This window comes from Brachyhypopomus gauderio, chromosome 4, assembly GCF_052324685.1.
Source record: "Brachyhypopomus gauderio isolate BG-103 chromosome 4, BGAUD_0.2, whole genome shotgun sequence".
Taxonomy (NCBI): domain Eukaryota; kingdom Metazoa; phylum Chordata; class Actinopteri; order Gymnotiformes; family Hypopomidae; genus Brachyhypopomus; species Brachyhypopomus gauderio.
In genome coordinates this window covers 16,766,720-16,785,066 of record NC_135214.1, presented here as the reverse complement: position 1 = coordinate 16,785,066, position 18,347 = coordinate 16,766,720, and the positions used below count along the sequence as shown (strand labels likewise).

General features: G+C 40.4%; 1 protein-coding gene across 1 annotated transcript in view; it reads right to left on the bottom strand.

Moving 5' to 3' along the window:
- itgb5 (integrin, beta 5) overlaps nt 1–17,850 on the bottom strand; it is a 37,923-nt gene extending 20,073 nt beyond the window's left edge. Inside the window, exons 1-9 of the mRNA XM_077002699.1 lie at nt 17,377–17,850; nt 17,070–17,155; nt 16,640–16,847; nt 16,206–16,455; nt 15,293–15,461; nt 14,582–14,743; nt 12,324–12,419; nt 12,109–12,198; nt 10,990–11,124 (exon numbers count right to left, since the gene is read on the bottom strand). Coding sequence (XP_076858814.1) covers nt 10,990–11,124; nt 12,109–12,198; nt 12,324–12,419; nt 14,582–14,743; nt 15,293–15,461; nt 16,206–16,455; nt 16,640–16,847; nt 17,070–17,155; nt 17,377–17,443 — 1,263 coding nt within the window. The 5' untranslated portion in view covers nt 17,444–17,850. The remainder of the gene's footprint in view (nt 1–10,989; nt 11,125–12,108; nt 12,199–12,323; nt 12,420–14,581; nt 14,744–15,292; nt 15,462–16,205; nt 16,456–16,639; nt 16,848–17,069; nt 17,156–17,376) is intronic.
- Nucleotides 17,851–18,347: the final 497 nt, after the last annotated feature.

Genomic DNA, 18,347 nt, shown 5'->3' with positions numbered 1-18,347 from the left:
CTTGGCAGGATTGTGGTTCTCTCCACAAAAGGTAGACATTAATTCTAACAGCTACATGAGAACCACATGTAGTACGAGTGAGTCAATACGGCTGTTTCTCCCGCCTCATCATGTAATGTAAAAAGCCAACTCCTTGGAAAACTGAGAATCCATGTGACATGACTGCTATGTGAGACCTACTGGGGGACATGACTGCTATGTGTGACCTACTGGGGGACATGACTGCTATGTGTGACCTACCGGGGGACATGACTGCTATGTGTGACCTACCGGGGGACATGACTGCTATGTGTGACCTACCGGGGGACCTGACTGCTATGTGTGACCTACCGGGGGACATGACTGCTATGTGTGACCTACCGGGGGACATGACTGCTATGTGAGACCTACCGGGGGACATGACTGCTATGTGAGACCTACCGGGGGACATGACTGCTATGTGAGACCTACCGGGGGACATGACTGCTATGTGAGAGCTAGCAGGGAGGAGGACAGGCTCAACATGCTGGCCATTTTTTTTTTTTTGGTCTTTGATGCAAGGTCCCTGCACAGTGGGACGTCCCATGTTTACACCGCGGCCCCAGCTAAATACTTGGCCACAGTGGCTGTATTGGTGTTGGCAGACTATACAGTCATCAGTTTCTCTTTAGTGGAGAATGAAGGCAAACAACACGTTTTCAACCCAACCACTACACTACCATGCTTTCCACACAGTGCGTGTGATCCAGAGAGAGATCATTACTTTCACGTTATGATCTGAAGTGGAAGGGAACACAATTCCAAAAGGATGGTTAAAGCTGGCAGCAGAACTGTGTGCTAAGCAGTCACATTTACATAGTTTTAACAGGAATGATCAAGTGTGATTGAGTGTGATACTGAGTTTTTGTTGCATCCTCATTTTCAAAACTAGTCTGAACGTAAAACTGTTTGCTGTTCTGCTGAATCTTGAATTACAGACTACTGGAGTACATCCCTCACCTGCCTGGATCTACAGTATTAAGTGGTTAATTTCACAAGAAAATGTTGATTACCCATAGATAACCATCAGCAAAAAGAGCACTAGGAAAGACAAGGCACGAAAATAATGATGATTGAAGACTGAATGAAGGAAAGACAACTGGAGTACTACCCCAACAACTGGAGTACTACCCCAACAACTAGAGTACTACCCCAACAACTAGAGTACTACCCCAACAACTAGAGTACTACCCCAACAACTAGAGTACTACCCCAACAACTGGAGTACTACCCCAACAACTGGAGTACTATCCTAACAACTTAATGAGCTGCAGAATTATGTTTGCGAGATGTGAATCACAAGGGCTCAGCATGGACACAATGACGGCACCTGCAAGACTTTGAGCGGAGAAAAAGAAAAATGTGGAAGAGGATGAGGAGGTTGGCTGGACGAAGGAAGTGGGCCGGCCATGTTCAGAGGGTGAGTCACGTGCTGTCAGAAAAACAAGTTCTTATCAGTGGTGGCTGGCTGTAGCAAGCTTGTTTTAATTGGACCAGTTTCACATGGCCTACGACTGCAGATTTAATTTGGGAATATTAAGGAGGATCCAAACAAATGGCTGGGGGAGCTAGTTTTAAGAGCATCAGAGACAAGATAAAAATATGTTGGCAACACTCAGCAGTAAAACCAACTATGACAATATTGCACTGGGGTTTTACTGTTGTTTTAAACTTGATGAGCCTTTCTGCTGATATTGCCCAACCATCAATTTTGAGACCTGGTGTGACTAATATAAACTGTACTTGGATGGTGCATCTGCTGATGGAATAGCTCTGCAGATCAGCAAAATGGCACATAATATGCAAAAACAACATATGAATAACCAAAAAGTTGATTTGATAATGTTGATTTCAAGATTTGAAAGCACAGCCCAGGCATTATACAACAAATAAATACATGAATAAAGCATTAAAAAGCATTTGTGCAAAACACAAAAAGCAGAAAATGAAACAAAATATACTCAACAACAGCCACCTGATTTTTCCTGAGATGCATGCCGACTTGATATAGAATTAGTTCAGTTTGCAAAGTATGAGACTTTAGTATCCTCTGGGGTTGGGTGTGGGGGTTGGAGGGCTAAATCCTGATCTGTTGAAAAGGATCCAAGCTTAGCTTTAGAATCGGAGCTAGCGCTTCTGTTACCAAGGCTCTTGATTTTTTTTCTTTTCCACAGTTCCTCTGCATAGAAAGAACTCTGAGCTATTGTGCAACGCCATTGAGATGCAGCGTCAGACCCCTCCAAGAGGCGGCCGGAGGCCTGCAAGTGACGCACGGGCTTCTGCCTGTGCTGCGACCACTTTAGTGATGGGAGATTGGCACTTGGGCACTGTGTGCGACACATTCCCACATGAAAAAAAAAAGATAACAAAAGCCAAGCCAATTACACTGGCTAGGCAAAATTAGGTGTTGGCATTCACTGGGGCGATTCACACTATGGTTTTCCTAGCTGCTTCGTCTCTACATTGAGTGAGCAGGGGAAGAGGACCCTGAAGAGCTTTAGGGGTGAATTCTTGAGGGCCAGTTTGCCGCATAGTGGCGTATACCAAGTGGCTTTACAATAGCTCCTCAATGAGGAATGCAAAGAAGGTTTTGCACAAGAGAAATTTCAATTTACATGTGCAGCTATCAAAGATATTTAGCAATGAAGAAACCCCTTCCCCTCCGCCCATCATGCATCTGGTAGTTAAACTCATTTTTACACTTTTACACAAGTATATAGGTTTAATTCATTCGTAGGTTATTTTGAAATGGTGACATCCCCTTATACTGCACCAAAAAATTAAACAAACTGTTAAATAGATCAGGACTGGCTTTCATCTCACGCAGACTCAGATGGTCTGCTTCGGAACATACACATTATTCTGAAAGCACATTTTCAGGACAGCTAGTACAAGCCAAAATCACACTGTGGTGCAAGAGCCTTGGGCCAAAGTGACAGGATGTGACTTTGATAGAGCTCTGGGGAAAAACAACAAGACTGGTGGCATCTACTTTTGTTTGTATGTGCTCAGGTTTTGTGTTAAAGGCCAGTATGACTCTTCAGCACAGTTAGCATGAGGCTAAGGTCTCGGCAACTGCGTGTGCTTCCGTTTGTTCCCCAAGTCCGGTTTTACCATTTACTTCAATGTAATTCTCTCTCCATTAGTCTATTGCAGTTCTTTTGCAGGACATGTCTGTACTTTTAACACAGAGTAATGCTGGAAAAAACCTTTGTTCTAGTCAAACAGGAATTACACTTCACTGGCCTCTGGAAGCATCCAGCACAGTAGTAAAACCAATGCATACATTACAGGGCCGGCGCTAGGGGGGGGCAGAGGGGGGCATTGCCCCCCCAAATTGTGTCTTTGCCCCCCCAAGCACAACGCAAGCAACGGCTTTTTTTTATTACCTCTGAACCAATCACAAAAATGCATTTTGCTTTACAGCGTGAAGATATTTCCTTGCTTATTCCTGATTGGCTCTTTGAGTCATATAAAAATCGGCAGACCGCCCCAAACGGTTCAGTTCGGCAGTATATGTTCTGTTAGCAGTGAGTGAAAGACAGGTATACTGGTAAACACTCTTCTGAGTTTAAACTGACTTCCACATGGTAATATTTGCTTAACTGTGGTTTTTCGTTGCTTTAATGTTACTCACCTCTTACATAGGTGTTGCTTAAATTATTTTATTAGCCGTTAGCGGTTAGGCTAACTTGGTTCTCCTAAACCTGCGCGAACAGCGGAAACGTTTAAATACTTGCCGCGCAGTGTTGTCCGAAACGATATGTGGTAATAAAAAACAGGGGAATGAACATTTACCTGACGAATTTTAATGTTGCTTTTTCAGATTTGAAAAGTGCTGGAATTTAGGCTAAAGTACTTGAAAATGTTGAAATTGTAACTACTTCGTTTCACAACAAATATCTGTCTGAATGAACAATTCTCTTGTCTTAGGTAAACAAATACGAGCCTCTTGTAATTCCAGGACGAAACATGAGAGAACGTGAAGACGTTAAGATTGGGCGTTTTGAAAGTGTGATTAAAAAAGCGAATTATTTTGAGTATATGTATAAATATTTAACTTAATTAAGTTTATCGTGCTGAGAAATATTGAAATGGACCTTTAAAGTGAGGTACAAGTGCTTTAATTCCACCTTGTATAGGTGTATGAACCCGGCAAACATGACATTGTTCATTGCGCTGTGGCGCGGCGCGCGCGAAGTTGCAAAATTCGAGAGGTGCACGACACCGCGCGAGGCTGCTCTTTCCCCCGTGCAAGCCGTCGCGGCTCATGGTTTAAACCACATATGTCAATGTCAAGGCCCGCGAGCCAGATCCGGGCCGCGAATTGATTATCTATGGCCCCCTGGATGATATTGAATTACTATTAGAACCGGCCCGCAGGCCACAGCCGCCCGATGGTGTTTTGTACGCAAACACTACATTCCCCACAATGCAACGGTAGCCCACGAAGTCACTGCAGCGCGAAGCGTCGCGAGGGTCCGAAGAGGACCCTGAAGAGCTTTAGGGGTGAATTCTTGAGGGCCAGTTTGCCGCATAGTGGCGTATACCAAGTGGCTTTACAATAGCTCCTCAATGAGGAATGCAAAGAAGGTTTTGCACAAGAGAAATTTCAATTTACATGTGCAGCTATCAAAGATATTTAGCAATGAAGAAACCCCTTCCCCTCCGCCCATCATGCATCTGGTAGTTAAACTCATTTTTACACTTTTACACAAGTATATAGGTTTAATTCATTCGTAGGTTATTTTGAAATGGTGACATCCCCTTATACTGCACCAAAAAATTAAACAAACTGTTAAATAGATCAGGACTGGCTTTCATCTCACGCAGACTCAGATGGTCTGCTTCGGAACATACACATTATTCTGAAAGCACATTTTCAGGACAGCTAGTACAAGCCAAAATCACACTGTGGTGCAAGAGCCTTGGGCCAAAGTGACAGGATGTGACTTTGATAGAGCTCTGGGGAAAAACAACAAGACTGGTGGCATCTACTTTTGTTTGTATGTGCTCAGGTTTTGTGTTAAAGGCCAGTATGACTCTTCAGCACAGTTAGCATGAGGCTAAGGTCTCGGCAACTGCGTGTGCTTCCGTTTGTTCCCCAAGTCCGGTTTTACCATTTACTTCAATGTAATTCTCTCTCCATTAGTCTATTGCAGTTCTTTTGCAGGACATGTCTGTACTTTTAACACAGAGTAATGCTGGAAAAAACCTTTGTTCTAGTCAAACAGGAATTACACTTCACTGGCCTCTGGAAGCATCCAGCACAGTAGTAAAACCAATGCATACATTACAGGGCCGGCGCTAGGGGGGGGCAGAGGGGGGCATTGCCCCCCCAAATTGTGTCTTTGCCCCCCCAAGCACAACGCAAGCAACGGCTTTTTTTTATTACCTCTGAACCAATCACAAAAATGCATTTTGCTTTACAGCGTGAAGATATTTCCTTGCTTATTCCTGATTGGCTCTTTGAGTCATATAAAAATCGGCAGACCGCCCCAAACGGTTCAGTTCGGCAGTATATGTTCTGTTAGCAGTGAGTGAAAGACAGGTATACTGGTAAACACTCTTCTGAGTTTAAACTGACTTCCACATGGTAATATTTGCTTAACTGTGGTTTTTCGTTGCTTTAATGTTACTCACCTCTTACATAGGTGTTGCTTAAATTATTTTATTAGCCGTTAGCGGTTAGGCTAACTTGGTTCTCCTAAACCTGCGCGAACAGCGGAAACGTTTAAATACTTGCCGCGCAGTGTTGTCCGAAACGATATGTGGTAATAAAAAACAGGGGAATGAACATTTACCTGACGAATTTTAATGTTGCTTTTTCAGATTTGAAAAGTGCTGGAATTTAGGCTAAAGTACTTGAAAATGTTGAAATTGTAACTACTTCGTTTCACAACAAATATCTGTCTGAATGAACAATTCTCTTGTCTTAGGTAAACAAATACGAGCCTCTTGTAATTCCAGGACGAAACATGAGAGAACGTGAAGACGTTAAGATTGGGCGTTTTGAAAGTGTGATTAAAAAAGCGAATTATTTTGAGTATATGTATAAATATTTAACTTAATTAAGTTTATCGTGCTGAGAAATATTGAAATGGACCTTTAAAGTGAGGTACAAGTGCTTTAATTCCACCTTGTATAGGTGTATGAACCCGGCAAACATGACATTGTTCATTGCGCTGTGGCGCGGCGCGCGCGAAGTTGCAAAATTCGAGAGGTGCACGACACCGCGCGAGGCTGCTCTTTCCCCCGTGCAAGCCGTCGCGGCTCATGGTTTAAACCACATATGTCAATGTCAAGGCCCGCGAGCCAGATCCGGGCCGCGAATTGATTATCTATGGCCCCCTGGATGATATTGAATTACTATTAGAACCGGCCCGCAGGCCACAGCCGCCCGATGGTGTTTTGTACGCAAACACTACATTCCCCACAATGCAACGGTAGCCCACGAAGTCACTGCAGCGCGAAGCGTCGCGAGGGTCCGCGCGGCGAAAATGACGTAATCGCAGTGGCTCCGCCAGCGCAATGAACAAAGTCATGTTTGCAGGGTTCATACACCTTTATAAGGTGGAATTCAAGCACTTGTACGTCACTTTAAAGGTCCATTTCAATATTTTCCAGCACGTTAAACTTAAATATGTTAAATATTTATACATATACTCGAAATGATTCGAAATAATTCGCTTTTTATTCACATTATTTAATGGTTGTTTATTTTCCCCAATCTTAACGTCTTCACGTTCTCTCATGTTTCGTCCTGGAATTACAAGAGGCTCGTATTTGTTAACGTAATACAAGAGAACTGTTCAGTCAGACAGATATTTGTTGTGAAACGAAGTAGTTACAATTTAAAACATTTTCAAGTACTTTAGCCTAAATTGCAGCACTTTTCAAACCTGCAACACAAAGCAACATTAAAATTCGGAGTCGCGCACTATGGTCACTCGCGAAAGTATAAACCTAAATCAGCAGTCAGAGCAGACATCAACGTTCAGCTATCCCTCTTCTCAAAAATGACTAAACGTAAGGTGGACACTGAGAACGGGTTTCAAGCCAGGTGGGAGGCAGAGTACATGTTCACGGAGGTAAAAGGTAAACCTGTGTGTCTTCTGTGTGTCTTCATGTGATTTTTCTTTGAAGGAAGTTTGCTTTTATCTGTTTGCCTGTTGAAAAATGCTTTCACTTGAAATTACTGACAGATCCATAAGAAAATAGTGCTTTATTCATTTAAACATTAAATAATAAACACTGTGTTAGGTCTTGGTTCAATAGGCTATGTGCAATCATTTCAATATGTTTTAATAAACATTGAACCAGTCCGGCCCTCGGCTTGTAGCAAATTTGTTTTTTTGGCCCTCGGTGTATTTGACTTTGACATCCCTGGTTTAAACGATTCCTCGCCATCACAGCCAGTATTGTTATACTGTGCATAAATACCGCATTGTACCAGTACGTTTCATAACATCAATAAAAACTTCAATACTTTACCAGATTTTTTACCATTAAAGTGCAGTAGATAGATTTCTTATTTTATGTACTTTCATATTTTTTTCTTTTTCAAAATAGAAATGTGACGAATACTCCCTTTTATAACAGAATTTGTATTCTTTTGTTTTCTTTATATTTTAATTTCCCAGTAATATAAATATTCTCACTCATTCCTATTTCCATGTTTGAATATTCTCAGTCTGTGTATAGGTACATTTGTCAGCCTTTCAAGAAATAGAGTTGTTCTATTAGTAATGGCAGTATTGAAATGAAATACAATTAGATAATCTTTGTTCTCCAATTACATAATCAACATGTATTTTTTAATCATTGTGTTTTAAGTTTTAAGTTCGAAAATGTGCATTTTTATTTCTTTACCTAATACATCACTTTAAGCCAGTATCAATAGTCATCATTCATGCACAAATCAAGCCTTGAATATATTTCTGGCTTCATAAACATGACTATCAACATGCCCCCTCATTATGTTTTACTGCCCCCCCAAGCAAAGCAGTCCAGAACCGGGGCTGATACATTACAATTCTAAGCAAATGTTATTAAAGTAACATTCGGACGGTTCCAGTTTCGTCACCAGCCAAATGTAAGCTTAAGAGAGTAGCTCCTGTAGAACTTTGAAGGTTGTATGAAAAATATAAATAATTTCTATGTGGCAAGTATGATGACTAAGGGCAAAACATCAACCCAGCAACAAGAAAAACATGATGACTGACTCTGGTGGCAGTGTCTCCTCAGCTAATGCTATAGGCCAAAATGGTGGACACATGAGAGAAACACTGGAACAAGTGAATTTTGAGCCAATTCCAAGATGTAGAAATGCAAATTGTACAGAAGAAAAAATGGCACAGGGCACGAATGGAAGACATTCAGCAGAAGACACCACTTATAGCAATGAACCATAGAGAATGGAAAATGTGAGGATAAATGGGGTTCCAGAAGGATCCAAGCAGAAGGCACTCTATGATAATTTTTGTTGAAAAGTTGTATATAGTAAAACTTCAAATACCATCCACCATGGGCAGTCTGATAGAGCGAGCCCCCCCAAGGTCATGGCAGTCAGCTTTCTTAGCTACAGAATGAAGAAGTTTTGAAATTAGCATGGCAAAAAAGAAGGTTAATCTGGAAAAAGAAAAAAGGCAAAAAAAATAAAAATTAAAAATAAATCCTGGATCACTACGCATCCGGAATACTCCTCAAATGACGAGAATTCATGGAGGCGAGTTATGAAAGATTACAACAAAGTTCCGGTCTCTGTATCCAGCAAGGCTGAAGGTTTTTATGACAACTGGACAATAACCTACGAGTCAGTAGAGGAGGCAACGCAAGATATGGTGGGTCAGGAACTACCTGCAACAGTGCTCTCCTAACCCGACAAGCTTCTGGATCAGATACGGCAACTGACATGCCAACCAAGTAGGCAGCAGCTTGGTCGCAGTGGCCAAGGCGGGGGGGGGGACGGGCTACAAAGAAAAATGGCGCCTTCAAGCGGATCACTGGATCAGTCAGGTATCACCATTCAACTGGGGAAACGTTCGCTTTTGAAAAAAAGAGGGCAAATGTCTTCCAAGTCAGACAAAGTAAAATAATTTGAGTCTGATAGCTGTTGTCATTAAGGCTAATTATAGAGGGCCCTCTTAAAAGGACAATTTATGAAGGCGTTCTGCCGGAGGTTTTGACTTGTTCAAGGTCTATAGTGAGACCTCACTTTAAGTACTATGATTTCTATATGTGCATTGTTTTGAACTGTTGTACCTGTACTTTGTTGTTTTTTTTCCCCTGTGTAAAGAGAAATGCACACAGATTATGTGGCAAAAATTTCATTCAATGTCAATGGGGTCCTAAATCCAATCACAAGACACAACATTTTGTCCAAACTGTAAAAAGAAAAGGCACACATTGCATTTCTTCAATAAACTCACTTGAACAAAGCAGAACATGTTCAACTAAAATGAATGGGTTTCTGGCATTTTTCCTCGTATAATGTGGGACATAGAAAAGGCGTAGCAATTTTGATCTCAAATATTCCATTATATGGAATATAATATACACATGTTAGATATTATAGATGAGATGGGGAGATTTGTAATGACTACAGGCAGAATAGAGGGGTCAGTAGTCAAATTTTAAACATATTTTGCTCTTCTGGGGAGTGAATAGAGCTTCTACAAAAATCTTGATTGGATGGCTAGTTCCCAAGGTACATTGTTTTTTTGGGGGGACCTGGATATTTGACTGAATGTCCCCACTTAATTCACTCAAGAATAGATATTTTTCTTCATTTTCAGCCAGGACAGGTATAAACTGAAGGATTGTGATTTTGGAACAATAGACCTATCTAAGCAGGCCCCTATATATTTGACTGTAATCTTAAATAAGAAACACAGATATACATTATGGAGGTTCAATTAATCAATTCTGAGCATTGACGTAATTTTGATTTCAAAAGTGGGGGGGACATGGATTCGTCGCTATTTAAATATTTGGTTTTAACCGTAAAAACTGGGGGGGACATTTGAAAAAGTGGGGTGGACATGTCCCCCCCGCCACCCCCCCCCCCCCCAAATTACGTCTGTGATTCTGAGTAATCCTCAATCCTCAATGAGGGTGAAAATCATCTAGAAATAACTTCATTTGTTAAAAAAACAGTAAAGTCCCAGAAAGTATACACAACTAATACAGACACAACAAAAAAGTTTACAGACAACAAACTATTGTTGAGATGCATTAAGCAAAACAAGAGGCAATGCTGGTGATTCTGGATGCCGAGAAGGAATTCAATTGGGTCAGATGGCCCTTTCTATATAAAGTTTTCAGATAGCCTAACTTTCAATTTTTTTTGTCTGAGCTCTGGACCGCTACCCAACAGTGTCACTGTACTATATGCAGGAAGGACATACCACTTGATTTTGTTTCTCTTTGTCTGGGATACCGGTCTTTGGATATGTATCAAAATGATAAGAAATCATTGAAGGTTTTGCTGGCAGCAAGCAAGAAAGTAATCACTCAAAAATGGTTGTTTACTGAGCCTTCCCATATCAATGAGCGGTACCATTTTATATTTTAAGTTTTTACTATGGAAAAACTTATTTATTCATTAAGAATCCAAACTGATACTTTCAATAAGATCTGGTCCAAATGGCTAGCTTATGTAAGACCCGGTGACCAACTTGTGTAGACATTTACAACTTTACCCTTTGTCTCACTTTAATTCCCTTCTCCATTTGTGGAAACTTCTCTGAATGCAAATAGTTTTTATTTTTCTATTTTAAGGAAAGTCAATTTTTTCCATTTTTTTCCTGTCTTTGTTTTATAAGGAATACTTTTCTCTTTCTTTTTGCTTTTTATTAAGTCTGGATTTATATCATATTTACAGTAATAGATTACTAACTGAGAGAGCAAAGGGGACAGTGTATTGGTGTATTGTAATACAATGTGAATCTGAGGAGCCAATCAACTCACTGTGTCTCCAATTTTTAGATCGGCACATTTGCGGAGACCTGGAAGGGGCTGTCCATCCTGACAGACAGCAGTAAAGGCGAGGCTGAGGTCTTCAGGGTGCTCCCACACGCTCAGCTCCACTTTGGACCGGATGTTCTACACATAAAGAACAAAACATTATCTGCTATGTGTTAAGTTACTATTATTGAATACCCAAAGAAACCAATAAGTGAAATATGGCTATTATCCTGAGAATTAACCTATAATTACATTGATTGGTGCATGCATGTAACCACTATTCAAACTAATCATGAAGCAATTTGTTTTTAGCCTGGTTGAAAATGTGTATTTTTCCTGCACCTCCAGATTCTTACATTCTATTCTAAGACTTCTGGAAACCCTTTGAATTTTATTTCTGCATAGTGACTTCCATAAGGTTAAATAAATAAGGTTGCTAGATTAAAGTACAGTGAAAAGTAGAAACCTGAGTTTACACACTAGACAAACCCTAAAATGCCCTTATCTAATTGACCTATCGACTTACACTACAAGTATGTTTATGCCCCTTATCCCTTGTTCATGCCACCATGTAACACATGGTCAATAAGTGTAGCCAGCAGAACCGTGTTTCTCCAAATAGCATTGACAAATGTAGTCCTTCAATAAAGTCTTATCATCATTGTAATGACATATTGTGCCAGTCTGGGGATCTTGACAATAATGAAAGGGACAGACCATACACATCTGGTGCATATAAATGCAGATCAGATGTGCTGGGTTATTTTCACCAGGGTGTTTTAAAGTAACAGCAAAGTGTGACAGTCATTAAAAGACCAGTAACACCCACCGATCACCTTATGTTCTCTGCTCATTCTGAGAAAACACAGAGCGACCCTGTGAATGATATGAGGTGTGACAAAACTATCCAAAAGAGAAAAATGATGGGCTATATTTTTTTCCTTTGCTCATTTTTTTTCCTTTGCCAGTGTGGGAGAGATGAGTTTAAACCAAACCAACGACAAAAAAAACTCAAATGATTAGGGGGGGAATCATCTAACTCAATCACAAAATGCTGCACTTTAACAAAATGTCTGAAGGTGTTGGGAAGAAACAAATTTGCTGAAAAGGTCATGATCTTACATTGTAGGCAGTGACAATAAGCTGTATTATATTTTTGGAACTTTGATCCAAAATCTCCACTGTAGTTCCTGGTATCAGTGAAGTCAAGTTCTAGAGAGGGAAAAAGATAAATAAATAAAAAAGGTAAAAAGAATATTAACAGAAATTGCTTATAGACATTGTAATAGGGAGATTAAAACATGCACTGTTTATTATCACCAATTTATTTGCGATACCTTATAAAGAACATAGTGCCTTTTAGTCACTGCAAAGATGAGGAAAATGTTGTTTTCAGCCAGCTTCTCTCCAAGGAGAGCCAGTGAAGGGTAGTCCTGCAGAGAGACATGTACACAAAGCCATATGTGTGAATGGGAAACACATACATGCCTGAACTACCTCCCCTTCACTGTTCCTGTCCGGCAGATTGTGAAAATCATCTGTCTTCCTGTTCTCTGTTTACACTTCCCAGCCCAGCAACTTCCTTTTCCATAGATCTGAATGACCATGGTCACGATACTGTGTGCCTGTTGCTGTTACTGATGCCAATTTGAATACATTATTGGGGCCTGGTATTTATTATTGGGGCAATATTTATTTGCACATATTCTCAAATAAGCAAGGTATTTCTAATATGGAGAAAAAGAAAAAGAGCTACATGCAAACATTTAAACATGTAGAAAAGTCCAGTGGATTGAACGCTTCTTAATAAAATGTTTGTCACTCTACAATAATGTCTGATAGGGGCAATGAGACTAGGACAAGATGAGACCTTGTTTCTAACTTAAATCAACCTACAGGCAAGGGTATATGAGACAGAAATAAACCAGGATGTTTAGAATTTGGGTCATCGATTGAAACTTTACAACACACACACACAGACACACACACTATTCTGGTTGTTCATGTCCTCTGTTCATCCAGCTGAAGTGTAAGTGGAGCCATTGATTACTATTGCATTAACCAGATTTAAGTATATTAAGTATATTATTAATAGTTAAACCACCATTGTACTGATAGTATTATTGTTCATTAAATAAATTATTAATTTGTTTTAAGTTCTGAAACCTTCTATGATGTTTTGTCCAATTGTTTGGTTTAAGAAATAGACATGGAAGTTCTAAATGTAGTGTTTTTCTTTTTGGAAAATTTCCACATAAAATTTGTTTTTCCACTTTAAGTGCAGACTCCCAACTCAGTCCTGATATGGTTGCATGTTTGATTTAATAACATTTCAGCTTTAACATTTTTACTTTGTTAGCAATCAACCAGAAAATTATAGAAATGATTCAACAGTCCATGTGTGTAATCAGTGAAATATCAAGTGCTGCTCCACATGGAGGTGGTCCTCTAAGACTCAGGTCCACATGGAGGTGGTCCTCTAAGACTCAGGTCCACATTTACCCCCAGCCACCATTTTGGAAGAAGTGTTTGGTGTTAGCAGTCCTCAGCTCCACTTCTGCTAATTCAATCACTTGTTTTACACAATGGCAGTTCATCAACATGTCTGATAAAACATTTATATGGAGATACATTACATTTGATGCATTGTGATTGAGTTGTGACTATACCTGATATGCCAAAGGTATGAATTTTCTTTTGTGAAAAAAGTATTCCTACATCTACATTGTTCTTCCTTACACAGAAAGATGGAAACATAGAAGGCAAACTACATTTGTAGTCAAGTGACAGAAATTTTGTGTGGTTGCTCAGAGGTGGTGTGTCAACCTGTCCACTGGCTCATCTCACCCCTACATGAACTGCCTTCATGGCTTTTTGATCTTAGCTTTGCAAGGCTACTCTGGTTCATTTCCTTCTTGTTTCACTTATTTTAGGGCCACATGCTTTGACTACACAGGTCTCTCTCTATCTGTACTGAGAATGTTACACTGTGCAGAGCAGTGATCATTTTTGGCTGTTCTCTATACAAGATCTGGGATCTGGGACCAGCCTTCTTAATTTACATGACTACAGTCATGGTAAGACAAACTGAGCACCATTCTTAACCAGAGATGTCCGATAAATATGAAATAACTGTGAAATTACATTAAAATAGTTACAGAAGCAAACTAATAGCATGCTAGAAATTCTATCACAATAAGCCTAGAGAAATTATTGAAGATGCTTATTTTGTTCATTCCAAAGTAAAACAGCACCAAATACAGAAAAATACAGAAATAAATTACATTTGTACTAAATTTAGCTTAAAGACAACAAATGAATTTGCAATTAGGTAGTGAAACTTCATTGTGCCAATTCCTGTATACCTTTGGTTTCCAACTTTGCAGTTTACAAATAAATTTTCCATCAGGTGATAGAAATGACAGATGGCCAATGAGGCAATAATAAGTATCCAATAAAGTCATTTAAATCTCCATCTGAAGTGCCATCTAAAGTCTCCCTCAGCATGTGATCCTCAAAACCTTATGTAAAACCATACATAGGTTTTTACCGGCTTGAATGATCAACTGAAAATATTCAGATGTAGTTCACGTACCATCTTGGTGGAAGCGCTGTACTCATTCTTGTCATTCAGGTGGCACTGGCCATCATGAGGCTGAACTAGACCAGCCAGTTTACCATCCAAAGCCAAATGCGGCACATCATCCGTGGCAAAAACCAGCAAGTGATAAGCTTCCTTCCTCCAGCCAATTCTGTCCTGCAAGAAATAGCAAACAATTTATTCCTGATAGTTTTCAAACCTACCATGATGTGTAGATAATGCATAAAATCGATAATTGTATGGTGTTTTCATTAAATGTAAATGCACTTTTATCAAACATACACTTCAAACAAATTATGAAAGGAAGAGGAGATAAAAGACCTAAACCTAGTTATTGTTCACAGTTCTGTGACTGCCACAGTGACACAGCTCTGACCTTTTACCAGGAACAAAACTAAGTATCAGTGTTTAGCAAAGCATTATTACAATGATATGTGGTAAGTCACTCCCACACAGTCACTTTTTGCTTGTCCTAACCATGTACAAGCTACATCTTTAATATCTTTGGGAACCCTCTATCCAAATACAGTGCATAAATCCTGCTACTGTGTGTATGAGAAGGTTGATTGTTTATCCAGCTGGAGAAAGCTTAGGAGCTGATACTTCAGTGTTTATTTAGTGTTTTGTGTTTATTGCTTTAGTAGTCCAGAAGAGACAGACATCAAAGACAAATCAAGTAAATGTCCATCATGACTGACAGCTGACCTTGCAAACAGCAGCCTGCAGAATAGCGTCGAACCCGCCCTCAGGGGCATCTCTGTTACGTGACACCACCTGCTTTTGCACCTCCTCATTAAAACGGTCGACTTTGTCGGTTAAAGACAGGATGTTACGGAACCCAAAGGAAGGAACACAGTTTGGGAATGGCTTGTATCTGAAATCACAGCAAAAAGAGAGAAATGTCTTATTACTAAGGTGTAGAGATCTGAAGTAAAAGACTTGACAGCAATGCATTTTTTCCTTAATACGTCATCCTGTACAACAAACTGTTCTAAAACAGTTTTTTATTGTTAATCTTTTTAATCAAAGTGGAGCTTAACTTTTACATTCATGCTCCACAACACTACTGTAATGGTAACTAGAAAAGCTATAGGGAAGGGACACAAGAGGAGCATTGTGTGTAACAACCCAACCCTCCAATGTGTTCCTGCATGGCACAGGCAATAACACACACAAGGACTTTGGACATAACCTCATTGGCCACTGATGCATAGTGGAGTACACTGACACGGTGTTATCATGCCTGTAGGGCAAACATGGAGTCAGCTCTCCTGAACAACTCAATTCTGAGCGCTTAAAAGACCAACGTCCAAAAGCCTTGGAACTAACACAACAAACGATAAGACAGCAAATCCTGAGTGGATCTCCATTTCTCCTATCAAAAACAACAGTTGTTATAACGTTTGGCCATTCTTAAGGCTGCTCATATTTTGACTGTGCTTACATTGTAGAATCAAGAAAGAAGGACCGCTTTATCACAACCTCTCATCACAACACACCTAAAGTTTGTTTAGAAACACTAGGAACATGTAATTTAGAATAATGGTACAAGGCCACACAGATCATTAGATGCAGGGAGCCTTCAGCAGGTGTGTGTGCACTTCAGGGTTCATCCTACCCATTGCAAGGGTTCTCCTGATACTTGGGAGATGTGTATGAGAAGGGCGACATGTTCTTATCCACAAATGTGCCAAAGCCAAGACGGAAGTTGCTGGTTAGCTTCTTCATCTCTTCAGCCAGTTTTGTACCCAAGTTGCGAATGGTGTCCAGGTCATCCTTCATAGACAGCGACAGGTCCATCAGATAGTAAAGATCTACAGGGTAGTCTTCAACTGGTCGCACCTGCACCTCAAACGTGGTTGTATCACCTGAGACATTTTTGGAGTGTTGGAGAATTCACTGATCATTTTGTCCAAACAGCAATGCATAATATCAACACTCTGAAAACTATGACGATAGGTTTTCCCATTAAATTATGCTCTAGTTATGACACTCATCAAAACCCCAACAAAGCATATTTGGACATAAAACATATCTAGAGTAGTTGCATACCAGGCCTGAGGCTAAGAGCAATCTTCTGTGGCTGTATTTGGACGGCGTCATATTGAGTAGATCCAGAACTTTTGGAGCTCAGAGGTCTGTTCTTAAGAATGGAACTGACACTCCTGGGATGCTCAATGAACTGCGCCTCACAGCCTCTGTTCACCAAATTCTGACTCAGGTCACATCGTGAGATGAGTGCCCTTGCCCTCCCAAAGTCCTAAAAAACCGATATAATAGTTGGTATATAATCACCATTGTGTGAATGCGAGTAAGCGGCAGCACAAACTTGTGACCTCGTGGGACGGCATATAACAACACCATCAACAAAAACTAGCTGGGCCAGGGCTTTACAACAGATTAAACACTTTTTCAGTTTTTTTTGTAACTTCATTGGTCATTACAGTGGCACATAATAGGTGTTAATGTAAAGTGGTCTTACCTCTTGGGCGCACCAGGCACAGCTCGGGTGAATAAGCAGACATTCTTCACACGATGTGGCACTACCGCTCATACAAACATTAACACCTAGTTTCGTGAACAGCGTCAACACCAAAACTTTTAATTGTATGAACAAGAATGAACAAGAACACTTGACAAACAAGTCTGACAAGATCATTAGAAACCCGCGTACAACATTTAAAGGAAAATAAATTCGATACCGGTACTCATCGACACACAAAGAGTTCGTTTTCAGTTCGTCTTTCTGCTTTAAAACACTGAATGATTTCACAGCCAACATAACTCACCTCTTGTGGCGTGGATGAGAAACACGACGGACGTTACCACAGCCGTGTAATACCACAGATTACACATTATGCTTAGAAATGTTGGAGAAACACCTCGAGTTTTAAAGTTGCGACAAAATGCATTTAATTATGAAAGGTAAACACGGTTCCTTCGGTCGTGGGTCAGAGTCTCTCGGTCCATCCCAAAATCAGACATGAGCACCCGGTCTACAAACTTTCACAAGCCGCTGCATTGCATTATATCCGCCGAATAAAAATATTGCTCATTGAACCAATTTAATCCACGTTTGATGGAAATCGTGCGACCACTTCCCTGTCGGGCAATTCCGTTAAAACTTCGAGCGCCACACTGCATTACAGGTAACTTATAAATACTCGTCAAATACAATCCGAAAACCAGGACAGAATCACTTGGTAAACATGGAGATCAGAGTAGTTCTCACTGTGGAGGGTTGAAGCGTCTCCACTAGCTCCACCCTGCCAGGAGGGTTTAACCCTGTAGCCCTCACGTTGGCCCCGTTTACTATTTCATTCGGACGGGGGCAGCTCGTAAACACTAATGTATTACCATTGTCGCTTTTAACTCATGTGCATAACAGGGACGGGGACTCTGCAAATGATAAATGCTTGATCCGCCAGTGTTGGACTAGATATTGTGCAGAAATCAGTGCACTAAAGTATCCCCCCATATCCTAAAGCCATTAGGCGCTGGAGGTTCCTCCTGAGCACAGTCAGTCCTGTGACCCTCACCAACATGGCAGCCACCTGTCAGCTGGTCTTAACAGAAAGTCCAATTTATTGCATTTATTTTTAAGCGCTAGTTACAATAGTATCTATTTCGGTCATGCAAGAGTTAATGCTAAGACCATCCTTCATCTTGAGTTCTCATGCGCCACAAAACTTTAAATATTCTTGTGTGTGTGTGTGTATTTAGTCAGGGATGTAAGAAACCAAAACATCTGACGAGTTTA